This window comes from Octopus sinensis, linkage group LG6, assembly GCF_006345805.1.
Source record: "Octopus sinensis linkage group LG6, ASM634580v1, whole genome shotgun sequence".
Taxonomy (NCBI): Eukaryota; Metazoa; Mollusca; class Cephalopoda; order Octopoda; family Octopodidae; genus Octopus; species Octopus sinensis.
Genome location: NC_043002.1, coordinates 47,522,733 through 47,542,876, shown reverse-complemented (window position 1 = coordinate 47,542,876; position 20,144 = coordinate 47,522,733). Strand labels below are relative to the sequence as shown.

The following is a 20,144-nucleotide window of genomic DNA, read 5'->3' as shown; positions in this document are numbered from 1 at the left end:
TACTATCTCAAGCTAAAATATTTGTTAGATTTCTTTTAGTTAAGAATGATTTACTTTCCTCCTTATCAATCAAAAGAAGATCGCATGTGAAATATTTTTAGATGAAAGGCACTTTGCTAGCATATAATTTTATTAAGTGGATTTATTCAGTTACATTTCAATTCTTCATAAAGCAAAGTATGATTAATATTTTTCTTAAATCTGGTAATATTTAATTTTCATTAACAAATTTTTTGAAAGTTGGAATCAAAGTATCAATGATTTTGTGTTATCTGTTCTTATTCAGAAATAAATGTCATGATTAATATTATGTTTTATCTCCAGAAAGAAGTACTTTGCTCAAAACATTCATTTTAGCTTTAATAAAATTTTTAAAATATTTGAAATTTTCAAAACGTTTTTGTGTATTTGAATGTAGTCTATCATATCATTTTATTAGTTTTATTTTGATGCCATATACTTTTATTTATCCTCTATTATTTTATTCACTTATCAGGAATTTTTTTTCTTTCATCAAATGTTTTATGAGAATTATCAATACCAGCAATTTCTTCATTGTTATTTCTCATTCTATATGATTTGTTTTGATAATATTTACATATTCTTTAAAAATATTTTCTTGCTAGAGAATATTGAACCAATCATGAACTTCACAATATATGTTTATTTTTTCCTTTAGTCTAATATTATCAATCATATGCATTCATATACACACAAATATGCATGTATGCTCACACATGCATTTGGTTATATTCTACTGCATTACAATGCATGTATGTCACATGCACATGCTCAAGTAGCCTTTAGGTTGATATATATATATATCAAGATGTTATACTGTCCTATAGATAAACAATTATCTTCATGCTAAATGTTTATTGTTCAAGTTTTGTGTAGAATTTTAAATTATTTAATTTCCTTCAATTTTTTTTCCTGTAAATAAATCATTATTTTCTCCTCATACTTAATGCTTAACATTATCTCATTGTGTCTCTATGGAAGACATAACATTCCACATCATATCACTGAATCTTGCAGAGAAATTTACCTGCATTAAACAAGCACCACATCTGGAAGATCTGTGTCTGATATACAACAGACAATGTTAAGTACCACTCCTACAGGCCAGTGTGGTTCATGAAGCAATTAGGTTGACTGAATTAAATGGAAACAAGTAGTAATGTCAAATTATGAGTCTGTGAGCTAGTTTCAGTTGAAGCATTTCATTTCATGTATTCTATATTACCTTTGAGAATAGCATAAATATCATGCAATTTTTCCCTCCACTTCCTTATACATTAGTGACATCATGCCTAAGTAATAAATCAATATTAAGTTATCAAGCCAGTCTAAGCTATTTCCATGGTAAAGCATTCATTTTTCCAAACTAATTCAACTGTATACAGTCATTTGAACAACTAGAAATAACAGTCAAATTACTCTTAGATCACATCCCACATTCTTAAAAGAGATTATATTAAGACTACATTGGATAACAGTTTTAGATACCTGATGCCTGAATATAATACATAATATACATTTTTTTAATGCTTTTGGTTATAGGTTTACTCCTGACCAGGGTCTAAAAAATAGCAACAACTGTAATATTCAGAAATAGATCACTTTTGCATTTCGTGTAGCAACATATTGATAGTTTGAAATACTTTATCACAAAAATGGCCCTTTATTCCTACTTTCATTCATAGAATTATTTAGATATGTTTGTATTATAATATTACTACTGATTTCTGATAGTGATTAAACTATGGAGAACATCAATATCTCTATAGCTAATAAGTCTATGGTACTCATAATGTCAGTTATGTACAGTGTTGTAATATATTTAAATCTAAACACCTATTTAAATCATGCACACTCAGATGTGGATACATAGGAGAAATAATAAAGGGGATCTCAGAAATATAGATGATGATGATGATCATGAAGATGGTAATATATTCAGACAGGTTAAGCATCACTTTATACAAAACAAATACAAATATATAAGAAAAGTAATATGAATAAAATAAATACATATGAATAAATAAATATAAAAATACAAATCAAAGCAACCCATCTCCACATGATTATAATCGTGATTATAATGATAACTGCTATGATAAGGAAGATGGGGAAATCATCATCATCATAGTTTTAGTCTAATCTTGTCCAGGCTTGCATAGGCCAGACAAAATTTACTGATTTTTCTATGACTAGATGCTCTTCTTTTTGCCAACCCTCACCTGTTTCTGGGCAGATATGCTTTCATGAAAGACTGCAAATGGGTGGCACTGCCTGTATCATAGTGACATCTGTTTACAATTAGCTTGCAATGTCAAGGCATAAGCACACACATGCATGTGTATGCAACTATATATACACACACATGTGACAAGCTCTTTTTCAGTTCCTTCTACAAAGCTCACTTGCAGTGCTTTCGTTTGCCTTATCCAATGTCAACACTATAAATTGGTTGGCATTTGGAAGGGCATCCAGCAGTACAAACCATGACAAAACTAACCTCGCACGTGCTTGTGCTATGTAAGAAACTCAGTCCATTCTGTTGGGTGGTGGTTGGTATTAGGCAGGGCATCCAGTCATAAAAACCCTGCCAAAACAGACACAGAAGACTGGTGCAGGCTTCTGCCTGGCTGGCTCCTGTCAAACCGTCCAACCCATGCCAGCATGGAAGGGGGACAGTAAATGATGATGATGATGAATGTGCTGTGCAGTGGGACTGAACTTGAGGCCACATGAGTGCAAAACAAACTTCTTAATCATACAGCCATGCCATCACCTATCAGTATTGTAATTTTAATTGTGGTTGTGGTTATGATTGTGGTCAAAATAATAATAATAATGAGTAATGTGAGAGACTGAACATTTGATTTTTTGATTAAGAAGAAAATTATCAATTTATTAAAAATGCTTAATTCTCACATTTCTTATATCTTCCTTATCAAATGATATCTGAGTAAATCAGTGATTACTAGAGATATATAGCGAGAGCATTTTACTGTATTCTCTCTACTCCTATTCATTCATTACTAATTTCAGCTACACCAGCTTCCTCTTAAATGGCATAGCAGTATTGTTTGTTGCATCACTGCACTTTATTTACTTGATGTGTAGATGCACTGTCTGTTAGCCAAGAATAGAACAACACATCCTTTTCTTGCTACTAATTGCTCTAGCAACAATAGACAACTAATTCTCACTATCTTCCTAAAGATTACTCTTCTGTTGCAGTGAAAATTGTGAAGGTCACAAGGACTATTTAATATGTTAGTCTTTCATTTCTTTCTTTTTTTTTTTTTTTTTGCCTGTTCGCATATGTTGACAAGAGAATTGGTATCTCTATTAGAAATTGCAAATAAATACATCACATATGAAACTTATACATTAGAGGATTGCTGGGTAAATGAGTTTACCTTAATTTTTCTCTATTTTTTTAAAGTATTATCCTATTGTGTGGTAAACACTGTAGAGCAAACGATGAACTGAAGTTTTTGAGCCAGTTTTAGTTTAAAATTGAAACATTTCACTTCATGTATTCCACATTCCCCTTGAGAATAGCATAAATATTACAAAATTTCTTCCCAATAGATTTTTTCATCATACACAAGTAATAAATCAATAAGTTATCCAACCAGTCTTAGCAAACTTTACGTGGTGAAGTATTTTCTAATCATATTTTCCAACCATATTTTGACATTACTACTATTTTCAACACTTTGCTTAATTAGTTTTTGCAATGTACTGTTTCAATTAACAACCCACTTCTATTACTTGTAATATGACAAATAGTTTCTAAGAAAAAACTAATAAATACCTAAATATATATTTACACTACTACAAAACTGGTATTTACAATGAAGGAAAAATAAGGAGAAATATTTTATTAAATTTTTTTATTACAATTAATATTTTGTTATAGCTTGTAATTCTAATTTTAGAAATATTTTTAATTCCAAAATATTTCTAATTTAACATCTTCAAAGAGAAAAGGTAGTTGCAGCTTTCAGAGGTTTCGTTAATGCCTAAAATTATTTCATTTTACTTCAATATGTCTAAAATTAAGTGTAAGGTTATGAATTCTGGTTTTCATACCACACTTAACTCCTAGGGTTAAATGTAATTGAATATATTCAGACAGGTTAAGCATCACTTTATTCAAAACAAATACAAATATATAAGAAAAGTAATATGAATAAAATAAAAACACATGAATAGATATAAAAATACAAATCAAAGCAACCCATCTCCACATGAGTAAGAAGCCACCACTTAGATAGGATTATGTACATGATAAGGATCTGACCCTCTCCCAATTTGATCACTTTCGCAAAGCAGATTTTCCAAAAATTGCCCCTGAATAATAATGACCTTAACTAAGTTATGAAGGGTCTCCACATCCACTCAGGCCCTTCACAATTCAGCAAGCTCTCATTTTTTAACAGATCACTGAAATGTTTTCTATTAACCATCTTTCATTCAGAGGCTCCCAAAACTCTCTGCTAAACATAATCTCTAGCCTGTCTTGTATGTAAAGAGGATACATCACTATTTCATAGTCATCATCAGTCCCTGGTACTAGAGGCAAGTTGGAAGAGAGAATTCACTTGTTTCTACTCCAGCCATTCCTGGGGCTATGATTACTAGTGTTCTGGAAAGATCTCAGTGCCACCAGTTTCATTGACCATCTCTCTGTTTCCTCAGTGAGGTACATTTTTAGGAAAGCCTCATTGTCTTTGAGATCATAGGAACCTAGGTGTCTGTACAGACCCTACTTGAGCACTATTTGATGCAAGATGCCTCTGCACTCACCACATTTCCATAGTGCTGCATAAAGGTGACAATAAATCAAGATTTGATATTTGTGCCAACATCTCTAGCTGTAGTTCCAATATGTCTAATATTTTGTGACACCAGCTTGTAGGCAGGTATACGGCTCACAGACTCTACCTGTCTGCTTGCCTCATCCTCATTCTCAGACACTAAATACACACTTCCTTAGTCTATGAAGGACACATTCTGTCACATATCAGGTATGGCTTCTGCTACTCACTTTCCATTTTTTGAAAAGCAGTGTTGTGCTATACAACAACGACAATGGATAAAGTAGCAGCAGCAAGAACATGAAATAAATATTATAATGGCACAATAATAATGGCAATGATGATGACAATAGCAAGAAAAACAATAGTTTTGAAAACGTATTTATTCACACTTTAGATTAATTTTCATTTTCAAAATGAGTTTTCCTGTAGAGTGGTTTACAATCATAGAATACAGCACATCTTTCATTCAATGCATTTGCCATATTTTATTCTATGAGTGCTACAGTCACTTTTAAACATATATGTTTGATGATGTTTATGATTGGTGAGAGATTTCTTAAACTGTTTTAGAATTTGCTTGTTATATCTTTCACAACATTATATTTTGCCAAATAAATCAAAATTAAGCTTCTGTTAATGTTTGACTGGTTAAATAAAACAGTATATTTTTTATAGGTGTGAAGCAACCGTGCTTAAACCACCACTGCAATTTCCACGGAGTGTGCGTAGTTCGTGAAGGAAGGGCTGAATGTGACTGCCCAACTTGTTCAGAGGAATTTGATCCAGTAAGTTAAAAAGTAGACCTTTTTAATTTCTTTTTTTTTTTTTTTTCACTTACTAGAACTGGAGGAAAGGATGGCTGCCATGCCTTTGCAAGCCTTTGAAATTGGTGAGATTAATATATTAATGTTCTTGTTGAATCATTACAAACCAACTCCTGCAGGAAAGACAAAAGCAAGGAAAGAGTTCCAGAAGGCATACGCTCTGAGAAGGACGACTGGGCATAGAGTTTAGTGCAAACTCTGATAAGATTTGACACAACTGGCATGAAGAGAGGAGTAGGAAAGACAAATGAGTCACAAGTGCCTTAATGGAAGTAGCATGAGACTAGCCAGTTCTAAGGAGTGGGGACCATTTAGTTGCAACAGAAAAGGCAGACTAGTCTAGGAGTGACTTTATACCAATCAGTTAAATGGCTCTTTTCTGAATATGGGTGTTTTAATAATTTACAATTAAATAATTGTTAATACTAACATACTTTAGCTTTAAAATTACACATATACACAGTATATACTTGCACAAACACTCATACATGCACACATGTGTGTGAGTATGTATGTATATGTTTTTGTTTTTAAGTGTGTTCCCATGTGTATGTTATTTCATACATGTGTATATATATGCATGTATGTTTGTGTATATATATATTGATGTACATATATATATATATATATATATATAAATATATATATATATATATATAGATAGATAGATAGATAGATAGATAGATAGATACATGCATGCATATACATAGGCATATATATATATATATGCATAAGTCATCTAACTCTCCATAAGTCAGGGAAAAGAGTCACTCATATATCTGTCAATAGAGTGGGTATATTATCTGAAATGTACAGTATTAAATATCTATCACGGCTTATTTTACCAATCAGTTTCATGCTAGGAATACAATGGAGTGTTAGGTAACAATCCAATTATATAATCTTATGCTCATCAGAGATAGCTGATGTGGAAAGGAATATGGGGACTGCTCTCTATTGTCGAAGGTGAATTGACATATCTCATTTGTGGTTGCTCTGAAAAAAGATGGTGAAACAAAAACGGGCAGGGGATTAGGCTAGGTTAGGTGTTATGTCCCTTGGTTAGATGATAAGAGTTATCTTGAAGTGTTTGTGGGAAATGCATGTGGTGCTCCAGTGAGTTACTCTGGAGTTCTGTGTTTGTAATTCACAAGGTCAGTATGACTTGCCTGATAAAAAATTATATATTCTTTTATATGTTTCAGTCCAATGACTGTGGCCATGCTGGAGCAGCGCCATTTCATTTTGGCACTATATATATATTGTTTTTGCTCTAAAAGAGAATGGCTCTCCCCAGACACAATAATATATATATATATGTATGCAAGCAGCAGGAAGAGGTTGTTAGGAGGATATGCTTTAGGGAATATATTCAACAAGGGAGATTGGGAGATGGAGTGGAGAGGAATACAGCAGTTGGACAGCATATTTAGGGGCAAATGGGGAGGTGTTGCAAAGATGAGATGCTGGGGAGTGGTTTGTTAGGAACAGATTAAATGCAGGATCAGGGCATAAACATAAAGGATATGCTTTTGTGGCCTCAACTTTAATTAGCTGGATGGGTCTTCCCAAGCACTGCAAATCTCAATTATCTCAGTCCTATGTTATTTCCTCTGTGAGGCTCAGCTTCTTTATATCATTTTTCACCACTACTTCCTCCCATATTTTCTTGGGGCTTCCTTTTCCACAGATGTGTATACATACATGTATGTATGTATGTATGTATATATGGATGTGTGTGTGTGTGCATATCTGCACCAGTGTATGTATATATAAGTACACACATGAATGCCTATCTAATTATTATAAACCTTTCTTACTATATATCAAATAAACATATTAACATTTAAATATTACCAACTTTTGTTTAGAATATTGCTTCGAAGTTGAATTTCATTATTAAATTACATTTTTCAAATGCATTTGATCATATATTACATGACTAACTCTGTAATTCTTGCATTTAATTGGATATATCCAGAATGCTGAACTTATTAGTAGCTGAAGAGTTTTCAGGTGTAAGATTTGGTATTTTGGTGAACACTCAATAACAACCTAGACAAGTTAAGGAAAATAATTTATTCAGTAGAATTCAGAGTAACTAATGACATTCTATAGAAATACCCATCCTATAGTATTTGCAAACAAAAATAAACCAAATATATGCTCCCTTTAAACATCTTTGGCAAAGAAAATCAGTAAAATATTTTACAATTTTCATTAAAAGCCATATTAGTCTGTATTCTACTGGTGTTTCTCAAAAAAACCTGCTACAACTTTGCTGCTGTTAACACTTTAAAATGTGAATCATTTCCCTCCTCTTTCATAAAAGATAGCTGTCTGTTCTCACTAGTCATACTCTGAGGGACACATTATGCTTGACCAAGATATAGATACACTTAGTGAATACCAGTTAACAAGCATATTCTGATCCAAATAAAATAGAAACAAACTCACCTTTCTTGTTCCTTATCTCTTCACAAAAGAGAAAACAACAGATTCATAGATACTTGATGAAAACACTTCAAAAGAAGAAACCAAGAACAGTCTATCGAAAAGAGATAACTGAGTATAAGGAAATATTGCAAGAGATGTTATAGAAATAGACCACAGCTTTAGAATTTAAAGTAAAAAATATGCCTTGTTCCTGAGAGCTAATAAAGATATAACATTTCTGGGGGACATAAAATTAATCCATTCTTTGCACTCTACTGACTCCCAGAAATCTATATATATATAAAGCTGAAGTTGTCTGTGTGTGGCAGGTTTGGTAGCCTTCAACTAACACTATCTCCTCCGAGACCCTGCAGCTCAAGTTGACGAAAATTGAGAGTATGATAGAAGAAGGCCTGCTCTTCATTCCGTAGAAGATAAAATTCAAATTGGACCATGTTAAGACCAAAAATTATTTACACCAAAAAGGTGCTTTTTTTCTATGAAAATCCCTATTTTTTACGAGTTTTTGACTGCTGTGTCACCATTTTTCGGTGTATTTCAACCAGAAAAATGTTCGCCTCAAGAGAACAACAAGCTACATAATGCAAAATTTTTACTTTTCAAAAATTCCAATTCTAAAGGGTCAAAACAAACCTGAGCAACTCCGGGCGATACTGCTAGTAATTGATAAAATTCATGTTGAAGATACCATGCTTAGACACAGGCTTACTATCTTAACCTTATTAGTAACATTTTTCAAATTAAATTTTATGTTGTTGTAATAACACCATTGTAGCTTAAATGAGAAGAGAAAAAACACTATGCACAGTATATAGTAAGCACAAGCATGACTTTGTAGTTATTTTGTAACCATGTGGTTTCATGTTCACTCCAACACCTTGTGACCTTAGGCTAGGGTATCTTGATATAGCTTGAGGCTGACCAGTGTCTTACTAGTGAATTTAGTATAGGGAAACTTCATGGAAGCCCAACCCATTCTATGCATGTATGTGTATGTGTATGCGTGCATGTGTGTGTGTGTGTCCTTGCATCTGTTTTTGACAGCTAGTGTGGGTTTGTTTAAATCCCCATAGATTAATGGTTTGGTAAAAAAGACCAACAGAATTAGTACCAGACTTAAGTAAGTACTGGATGAATTGTTTAATTAAAACCTTTGGGATTATGTCCCAGCATGGCCACAGTCTAATAACTTAAACAAATAAAAGGTAAAGTGAATGTTTTGACCTTCGGTTATGTACCAGAATCAGTTTATATTCAAATTCTCTTAAATAAGTAAATCAGTATGTATCATAGAAGTTGCTTTTTGTTTGATAGTATTTATTATTAAGGATTTTCCAGTATTTTCCAGCTTTCAGTTACAGCTTGTTGTCCTCTGACTGATTCTGAGAGAGGGGAAATCTAACTTGTAACATATTCTTTTAATATGATACAATGATGCTACTTCCATCATCTTAAGTTTAGAAAAAGAAAGAGTCTAATACCTCGTAAATGCCATTGCAAATGCAAAGGATATTAGCCTTATGTTTTTCAACTTTCGTCAAAGAGGAGTGCTCAATCAAGGTCCTATATAATCAGAGAAGTATTTTAAAATTAATTGATATAACATTTGTTTAGTACACACAGTTTAAGAATGCCATCTATTCTATCCAGTTTAAGATAATTGATCCCCCTTTTATGCTCTTTTTCCATCATTTTCTAAAGCAGACTCAAGAATTCAGGTGGGTGAGAAAAATGTAATATGTTAATACCTAAGGGGAAGGGAATGTTGAGAGTAAAGTTTAGGGGTTTTCTTATAACATTTCCTTGATGTAATAACAAGAAAATGCTATAACAAAAACCTAATCATAACCTCATCTCTCCTCAAAGTTTTCAATTCTACTGACTTTTCTTGTATTTTCTCCTCTCTCCATCTGTTACTTCTTTGGCATTTGTTACCTCTGTCCTCTCTTACTTTCCCTTCCTCTATCATTAGATTGTTCTAAAATCATTTCTCCAAGTTTTTTAGCAATAAGAATCTGGCTTTAACATATATATAAAGACTCCTAACATGTTTGTGTTACTTATCTGGTACTGAGATGCACTGCTTTGGTTACACTATAGAAACCAAATTAAAAAATAAAGAAGGAACTTTTCATGTTTTGATAATTCTGAATGAGAATTGAAGTCACATTTCTTAATTTTGAATATCTTGTTGATAAGACAGCATTTTACAATAGGAAATATATTAAAAAGCTACTTGAATAATCAAAAGCATGAAATTAATTGTCATACAGTGAGATAGAAATCATAGTGATTCAGGAAATGTCATATTACATTGTTATATAGTCTCTGTAATTCATCTACTGCTTATTAAATGTATGAATAGCGAAAAAGTTATAACAATAGTATTTTATACATGTTTCTCTCTCCAATGTTCTCATTCCAGGTATGTGGCATGAATGGCATATCATATACGAATGAATGCAAACTGAGACTAGAAAACTGCCAAAAGAGGTCTGATGTAAAAGTGAAACACAAAGGACTTTGCAGTATGTTTTATTTTCTTCTAAAATTCTATTAATTATTTCTTTAATTTAGGATATATTTATTTTCACCCTCTCACACAAACTTTGATTAATATTAAGATTAATATTAGATATTAGAATGATCTCAAAAATTCATTCTTAACATGAATATTTCACTAATGACAGAGCAAATTGCAGTATCAGAACAAATAGGAAATTGTGTTTATGGCTCTCATCATGCCATGACTGTATAATATGACTCCAATAATGTGATTATTGTCAAATGGATCTGGTGATTAGGCAATTGTATAACACTTATATTTTTTTAATTCTATAATGTGTTTAGTGAACAATAAATGTTTTCAAAGATCCACTCATTGCATTTTTGATTGCAAGTGTGACAAGTGACAAATTATAATGGCTGTGGAATATCATATTGCATTGCAATATAGTTTTCTAACACATCTAATATATTAAATATAAGAACAGAGAAAAGTTCATTAATAACACTATTTTTTACATTTTTTTTTCCAATTTTTGCACAGCTCAGTTCAAAGCAAAGACCATACATAGTTTTTGGTTGTTTTCTTTTTATTTAGAGACATCCTTTTCATGATGTTTACATCTTTTGTTAATATACATCAATAAATTATATATATATACGTTTTTATTATTATTTTGTTATTCTACCTATTATATACCTAAATTATATATGTATATAAATTTTATAGCTCTACTTGTCACTGTCCTTTCCATGGTTTTTAAGCAAGGAATATTTTTATTCCATATGTCATCAAAGGAGAAAAGCTAATAAATGACTAATTGATAGGAAAGATGACAACAACATGATATGTGAACAATTTTTGAAGAACTGCAAATGTAAACTAATACATATACACACTCACATATGCACACTTACATATAAATATATGTTCATACATCCATACATGCATGCACACACACACACATACACATAAATATATACACAACAAGCTTTGTGTTTGTTGTGTGTGTCTGTGTTTGTCCCCGCCCCCCCAACATTGCTTGACAACCGATGGTGGTCTGTCTATGTCCCCATCACTTAGTGGTTCAGCAAAAAGTGACTGATAGAATAAATACTAGGCTTACAAAGAATAAGTCCTGGAGTTTATTTTATTCGACTAAAGGTGGTGCTCCAGCATGACCACAGTCAAACGACTGAAACAAGTAGAAGAGTAAGCTCTTAGCAGTTTCCTTCTACCAAATTCACTATGATATTGGTCAACATGGGGCTACAACATTACTTGGCCAAAGATGCCAAGTAATGGGACTGAAGCTTAAACAATGTACAGTGTAGTAGTTAAGTGAACCTCTTAACTACACACAACGATGCCTGTGCCTACAAACGCACACACACACACACACACACACATAAAAAGATTTGGGGATATAAAAGTCTCATACAATCAGATGTGCTAGTGAAAGAGAATGAATATTAAAAGTACTTGGGCACTTGCTTAAGAACACCCCAAACTTGTTGACCATTATGCCGGATCCTGACAGACTCAGTTTTTACTATTGACAAGGGGAAGGATTTGAATTCAGAATGCACAGAACCAAAATAGACATGGCAAGACATTTTGTTTGAGATGCTAACATTCCATTAATCTACCATCTTGCATTAGTACTTTATTTACTAATTCACAAAGAAAATCAAAGTGAAGATGGTCAAAGCACGATTTTATTTCAGTGTGCAAAGAACTAAGAGAACTTGAGCGAACACCGCAAGGTGCTTTGTCGAATACTGAAACAGGACTGCAAATGTAATTGCATGCACACATGCATGTTTACAAAGGGCTTCAGTACAGTTTCTACTGAATAATTCTAGTCACAGAGAATTGGTCATCTTGAGGCTGTGGCAGATGGTGCTTTCTCAAACAGTGGACTGAAACCTGGAACCATTTGTTTCCAAAGCAAACTTCTTGGTCACATAGCCATACCTTCTCCCATGTCATTTTATAGATATTTTTCTTGTGATATCATTATGTTTGTTATAGTAATAAGTGTATATTAACAGGTTCACAACACACCACTATCTTTACTTTTCCAGAAAAATGTCATATTCTAGTTGGAATCACAGTAATTCGCTGAAATTCAATTCATTTCAATCAGCATCATTTTCAGTTTTGTTTTTCTTTCAAATACAGATGGTTGTGAAAATCAACGCTGCGAATTCTATGCCGTTTGTCAAAGTGATGGTAAAAATGCCAAATGTGTATGTCCATCGGCCTGTGTGGAGGTAAATCACGTTTTTTGTTTTATAACTGGTAAATATTTTAGTAGTGTCCAATAGATTTGACCCAAGACTTCATGTTAAAATCTAAGGAGTTACATTGCCTTATTTTAGGATGGTATTTATATATTAGTAAGTATTGAAGTATTTATGTACATCTGTGATCTGGTTGTTAAAATTTTATTCCACTGTATTTCAGTAGAGTAGAGGATAGGTGACTGGAATTTTGATGTATGAAAAAATATTTTGGTTACTTAATAATACATAGTATTTTTGTTTGTTTTAAATTCCTATAATAATTCTGCCACAAACTGCACAACACAGTTTGTGAAACACTTTTTAATCATGACAACTTAAATTCTCTTTTCATTCTGTATATGAAAAATAATTGTATGTTAATCCTCTATCAATATATATGGTATTATTTATTCTCTATTACACATGTTCCATTTGCTAATAGGAATTAAAAAGATTTACATGTTATATAGAGATGTGAGAAATTTCCTATTAGAAAATCTTCAGACAGAGAAAATTTTCATGATACAAAAATATATCATATTATAAATAAAAATAGAATGTTTAAAAATGAATTATAAGAAATCTATTTATATAGAATATTTTAAATTTTAGTTTATGTTTGGTGACTTTCTAATTTACAATACAGTAAATACCAATTAAATTAGATAGCTGATTTTGAAGTGTATTTAGGGCCTAATTAAATTTCTCTTGGATTCTTATTAATATTTTACCTTTGTATGAACTATACTCTGAAAACCATTTGTCTAGCAGCAGATATTATTGAATCAGTAGAGCACCAAAATAGATGCTTTGCTATATCTGCTTTAGAGATTCACTAAATTCAAATCCTCAAGACAGTTTGAATTTCATTTTTCTTAATACTCATGCAGTGGAATCAATATGATCAGTTACTTCCATATACTTACTTGTAAACAGAGCTTTGTACCATAAAAAAATAAACTGTTCTTTCCATCTGCTCTAATGTTGTTTAGGTGTACTATCAGTCATTATAAGTGAAGATGCATACCATAGTGATTAGGATGTTGGGTTGACAATCAGGAAATCATGAGATCATAGATTTGATTCTTGGAGAAAGCAATATATCGTGTTCTTGGAGCCAAGCATTTCATTTCACACTGCTGAAGTCAACTCAGCTGAAATGAGTATCAGCTGAGCATTGATGCAGGCTTCTCTCCCTTCAGCTGTCACATTTTGGACATTCCACTGTATCAAAGGTGTAAGGAATGAGTGGGTGTCTATGTCTGCTCACAAGTGACACAGAGTCACCTAAAATACTTAATGATACTATTCTCCATGCAACCATCTCAGTCTTACATGCTTGCAAATGATGACTATGTTCTAATAATAGGGTCAGGTCTGGTCAGATGTGTGGGCATACTCCTTTGCAGCATATTACTGCATAGTCTATTTGTCAGTATATTCCCAGGTCCTCCCAAGCGACCTGTCAGGTAGAGCTCTAGTCAGTCTCCATCTCCACAAGACATCTTCTCATCTGCTGTGGCATGTGGTCAACCTGCTTGAGCCATCAACTTAGTTGGATTCTCAAAGAATATGGTAAACAGTACCTTACTCGGAAAATCAAGCAATATGGCCAAATGGTCTGAGCTGGCATTCCCAAATCATACCAGTAACAGGATGCATCCCACTTTCTGAATACGAAATCTGACCAATGGTAATTTGACCATAATCCTTCAAAGTGTCCTGGTACCAAAGGAGTTTAGATGGCTCCTAAGGAACTTGGACAGTGTCCAAGTCTCACAACTATAGAACAGGGAGGACCAGAGACCTAAAACCCTGGACCTTTGTCCTCCTGCACAGATATCAGCAGTACTAAACACCCTTGTCCAATGATTACACAGCTGCACTAGCTCACCCAAGTCTTTTCAGGACTTCAGACTCACAGTTAACACCACTATAAATCTCATTGCTGAGATAAGTGAAGTGGTCAACAACTTCAGCATTCTCAACCACAACAGAAGCAGATGAGGTGGAGTCCTCCAAGAAATAAATGAAAGACTGGATCTTTGTCTTAACCCAAGAGACTCACTCAGTGAAAGGAGAATGTTCCTTAAGACATCCAGAAACACAGCAAGAATAACTGTGATAGCAAAATCTAGTTCTGTAATACTAGTTTCATCAATGAGTGCACCACAACTCAATCAAGCAACCATTTGACTGAGCATCCAATCCATGCAAGCATTGAACAGAGGAGGAGCTGAGACACAACCCTAACTGGAAAAAGGTCAGATGTTGAGCCCCAATCTGAACTGCATTGATTTTTCTATTGTACAAGACCAGCATCAGTCCAATCAGTTGAGGAGGTATACCTTGCAGCTTCAGAACCTTCTAAAGCATATCTCAGTCCACCAAGTCAAACACCTTATAGATGTTAACATAAGCTACAAGCAGCCTCTGCTGAAAGCTCATCTTGTGTTCAATGAGTACACAAAGAGCCAGGATCCTTTCAATAGTTGACCTCTTTGGTGTGAACTCTGACTGTTCCAGCCTCTGAAATGTGAGCAGGTAATTTTTCACTCTCTTCAGGATAACCCTGAATCCTCATAGATTTCTCAGACTTGCTTTTCCTTGTTGGACCTCAGTACACTGACTATCCCACATGTCAGTCTTCAAAACAAATAATAAGGGATTCCATCCAGTCTCATCCAGCAGCTATGCTCCATCAATGCTTCACATGGAATGGAAATGTTTCCTGGCTTGATTTTGGAAACCAGTAGGGTGTCCCTGTATGTTTTCCACATTTCCACAGGATCAGATGAGGAGTCAACCCCAGGTAGCACAGATCCAAATTACTGCAAATAAGTCTTGCTTACACTGTGACCTTTGAGCCTGTCTATATCCAGTCTAGAACTGGCTGCCTTCAGCTTCTTAGACTTCAGCCTCAATCTTAATTCAGCCATGACAAGTCTATGGTCAGTGCCCAAAAAATAAACACTCTGAAAAATCCTGCAGTTCTGTAGGAGTCTCCAGCAGCCATCTATAAGTATGTGGTCGATCTCCTTTTCCACATGGCCAGCATTGTAATACTAAGTCCAGCAATGCTGCTCAGAATGTAAGGACCAGCAGCCAGCTATGCAAAATCTATGGCTTTTGGTAAAATCCAGGAACATCTCACCTCTTTCATTCCTAGCACCAGCTCATAAAAAGGCTGACAACTCTTGCAATCCATTCTAACCCTAACCGATGCATTGAAATCTATGACCAAGAATGTGTTCCTGATGGGGATACTCTCCACAACAGAGCACAGCTGGTTGTAGAATGACCTGTCAGGGTATACACTACAACCAGGGAAATGATACCTGGAGAATGTTGAATACTTGGCCACATAATACACTCATTGTCAGGTGTTAAGTTTAATATAATTAGAACCAACCTGCTAACCATTGCAACTGCTACTACACTGGCAAGCTAGCTCTTAGAGCACCCAGACCAGTGGTAGGTGTAACCACTCATTGAGATGTCACCCCTTTCTGGCTGACACACCTGATAAGGCTGCCACAGCAACTCACAAATGGCTGAGTTTCAAAAACATCAGGGCCAGACAGGAATCATCCCTCAGTGAGAGGACATTCTAAGTCCCCACCTGAATAGGTCTCCAGGACTGGTGCTCCACTCTGTATTGTAAAAGGCAACTAAAAGAAGTTGAGTTAGGATCTGCACAACCTCATAAAGCCCTCACTAGCAATAACCTCTTGTACGAACCCAAAAGTTCCTTCCTCCAGGGACATACCTCAGCTTTATGAAGCAACTAGGGCAAAACCACCGGGGGCCCCTATCTGCCAAAAGAGGAAAACCCTGGAGGACAAGAGGGTTGTTGCCTGAGTGGTGCAAACATGACATCTACCAGGTGTAAGAAATCTCAATTACAATACGAATCTGTTTAATTTTTATTTAATAATCATAATACATTCTATCTAATATCTCTCAAATGGAAACCAAAATCAGTGAATGGAATTATACTTCAACAGAAAACCTTATATCTACATGCAGAAACATAGATCAAGTGACTTCTAAGATCTTGAAGTTTTTTTACTTTTCTGTAAACTGTATTTCTACATAGAGCTTCCTGTATAACATAATTGGAAATATAATTTTTTTTTATTATTATACTTGAATGGTTTCTGTAATCTACTTCAGGTTGAGAATAAGGTATGTGGAACAAACAGGATTACTTACCAGAATGAGTGTGAACTAAAGGTTGCTTCATGTCGCGATCAAAAACTAATTGAAGTGGAATCTCGTGGTGATTGCAGTAAGTAAAAATCATTTCTCACTATTCAACAAAGGAATTGTTCAATGTTTCTATATATCACATGAAAATTGTGTTATTGTTATTGAAGAAATATCATATCAACTTGAAATTTCAAGAAAGTTAAGCATATTTTTTTTCTTTGTCACTGACTTAAGATTTCCTTTATTTGAAATATTGTATTGTCAATATCTTTCACTGTTGAACAAATGCCTTGAGCTACTTTTACATTATCAGGCAAGCTGTGGGATAAGTTTCATCACCATCATAATTGTTATTCTCATCATCATCATCATCATCATCAACATCATATTCTCCTCTACTTCCTTACTTGACATGTTACATCTGACATGAGTTGCATAAACACAATCTTTATGTTGAGAATATATTGATTATAAAGTGTTTTATTATGTTGCTAAACCTGATAATTCCATTTTGCATCAGTTTACCAGTAGTAAGGAATAAGTATTGGAACTTTCAAACAAAATATGCTTGCGATAGACATAACATTCTATCTAAGTAAATTTGTTTCTTAACTCCTTAGCATCACAGAAGCAGGACTCTATGTAATTCATCAAGCAGTTCTGTTTTTTTACAAACTTCAATGCTATTCAATGAATTATTTCAATATCTTCAAGATCATATAGACTGTAAATGCTAAATAGAATTTATCATTTTTGTTTCTTGAAGAAATTGATTTTATTATATATTTTTATAAATCTATTCATTTTTGTACTAAAATTTAGGCCATATCTACTAAAGTGTGACTTAAATTTACAACAGAACTAATATATTGTGTATCGACTAGCAGACTAAATTTATATTGTTACAAAATTTATTAAACATATTTTATTCAGTGGTGAATGTGGAGGCACATAGCCTAGTTGTTAGAGCAGTGGACTCGCAGTCAAGGGATCATGGGTTCAAATCTCAGACCGAGTGGTGTGTGTGTTTATGAGAAAAACACCTAAGCTCCACGCGGCAGAAGGTAATGGCGAACTTCTGCTGATTCTTTCGCCACAACTTTCTCTCCCTCTTTCCTCCTGCATCTTGCAGCTCACCTGCGATGGACCGGCATCCCGTCCAGGTGGGGAACCTATACGCTAAGGAAACCGGGAAACCAGCCCTTACGAGCCAGCAGTGGCTTGAGAAGGAACAAACAGTTCAGTGGTGAACTGAATAAAATCCAGCTATCTTGGCTAAGCAATGATGAGTTTATTCACAAGTACAGTATTATAAACCAGTCTCAGAATAGTCGAGTATAACTATACTTTTCTATTCAGTCATGTCTGATGATTGTATGGTTGTTACATGATCTTTTCACACTTGAAAGGTTCTTCAACATGAAAGCATTTGGTAACATGAAATAGCTATCAAGAAATTAAATTCATAACTTTGCATGAATAATGTAGCCACTCTATTACCTAAAAATATGAGTGACTCTTTTTTCAAACTTGTGAAAATTCATTGGACAACTAAACACACACACACATTCATATACTATATATATATGTCATATATATATTTTATATATACATATATATATAATATATATATATATATATATATATATATATATATATATATACATATATATATATATCAAAAGCATAGTCGTACAACTTCACAATTTTCACTGATAAATAATAAATTTCAATGACTTTCTAATCTGAATTTTGAAGAAAATTCACGTGGAAATTTTTCTGTTAAGCAAAATAATAACTTTCATTAATTCCCTTATATTATGATATTCAATTTCATACTTTATTGTGCTTTTGTTTAATTCTTAAATGACAATTAGCTGATACCAAATTTAAGAACACTATTAAAATCCCTATTTTAATTGACATAAGCAACAATAAATGATTCCTCTCTTAGTATTATCTCTGTTAAGGGACATTTTCTGCACTAGTCTTCTCACATAGAAATAACTACTCAAAGGATGATTTTTTGTGATGAGTACAGCTCAAGTATTTAAATATACATTCTAAAATGAGGGCTATCCTGTTAAAAGTGTGAGTGCATTCTAAATAAAAGCTTTTGTTTTGTCTTTTCAGATAAATGTGCGAAAATTCGTTGTCCATTTGGATCAACATGTGAGAATGGTATGTGTGTATGTCCTTCAGAATGTCCTGCAGATTTTGAAGTGCTTTGTGCCAGCAATGGACAGGTCTACAATAATGAGTGTGAGATGAAAAGATATGCATGCTTAAAGAAAACCGAATTATACATTGTCAACAATGGGCCCTGTGACGAAATATCAGGATCTGGCATTGGCAAGTATTACATTTGTTTATTCCATTTTAAAATTTGATACTGGATTAACTATACCATGCAACAGAAATTTACACACTCCTAATCTACTAATAATGTTTATTATTATCATTATTATTATTTGGAGTATGCAGTTGAAGTAGCATTGACTAAAAATAGTCATCTATGTATCATACTTAATGTACATACTTCATTGACTGGAAATATATAGCAGTTTTCATCTCTGATAAAAAAATTTTACACATGTACTATTTTAAACTCTTAATATATATTGGAGAGAGATGAAAAATTATATTGACAGTAGGTAGTGAGAACAGCAGATACACTTCAACTTTCTTGAGCCCTCTCAATGATGTGTATTCACGACCACATGCCTAGACAAAATCTCACTGCTGATATATAGGAAACAGTAATGAATAAATTCAGAGACTAAATAAAATCCAGAGTATAGATTAAATTAAAAAGCCATCTATCTAACATACTTAAGGTATGCTATTATTATTATTGTTATTATTATTATTATCGTATGAAAACTTAAAGCTTATTTTGCTGGGTATGATGGAAAGTGTCAGTTGTTCACAGTCAACAGAGTAAGGTGACACTTGTTTACTGGTCATGTTTCAAGAACCCTGTTAAGGATTCTTGCAGTTCCAAGCAATGCTGATT

General features: G+C 33.5%; 1 protein-coding gene across 14 annotated transcripts in view; it reads left to right on the top strand.

Annotated features, from left to right (window-relative positions):
- Positions 1-20,144, top strand: part of LOC115213470 (agrin) — a 771,489-nt gene that overhangs the window by 654,916 nt on the left and 96,429 nt on the right. For all 14 annotated transcript variants that reach the window (XM_029782456.2, XM_029782458.2, XM_036503873.1 and 11 more), the window contains 5 exons: positions 5,517-5,626; positions 10,548-10,650; positions 12,813-12,904; positions 17,093-17,207; positions 19,262-19,480. In XM_029782456.2, coding sequence (XP_029638316.2) covers positions 5,517-5,626; positions 10,548-10,650; positions 12,813-12,904; positions 17,093-17,207; positions 19,262-19,480 — 639 coding nt within the window. The remainder of the gene's footprint in view (positions 1-5,516; positions 5,627-10,547; positions 10,651-12,812; positions 12,905-17,092; positions 17,208-19,261; positions 19,481-20,144) is intronic.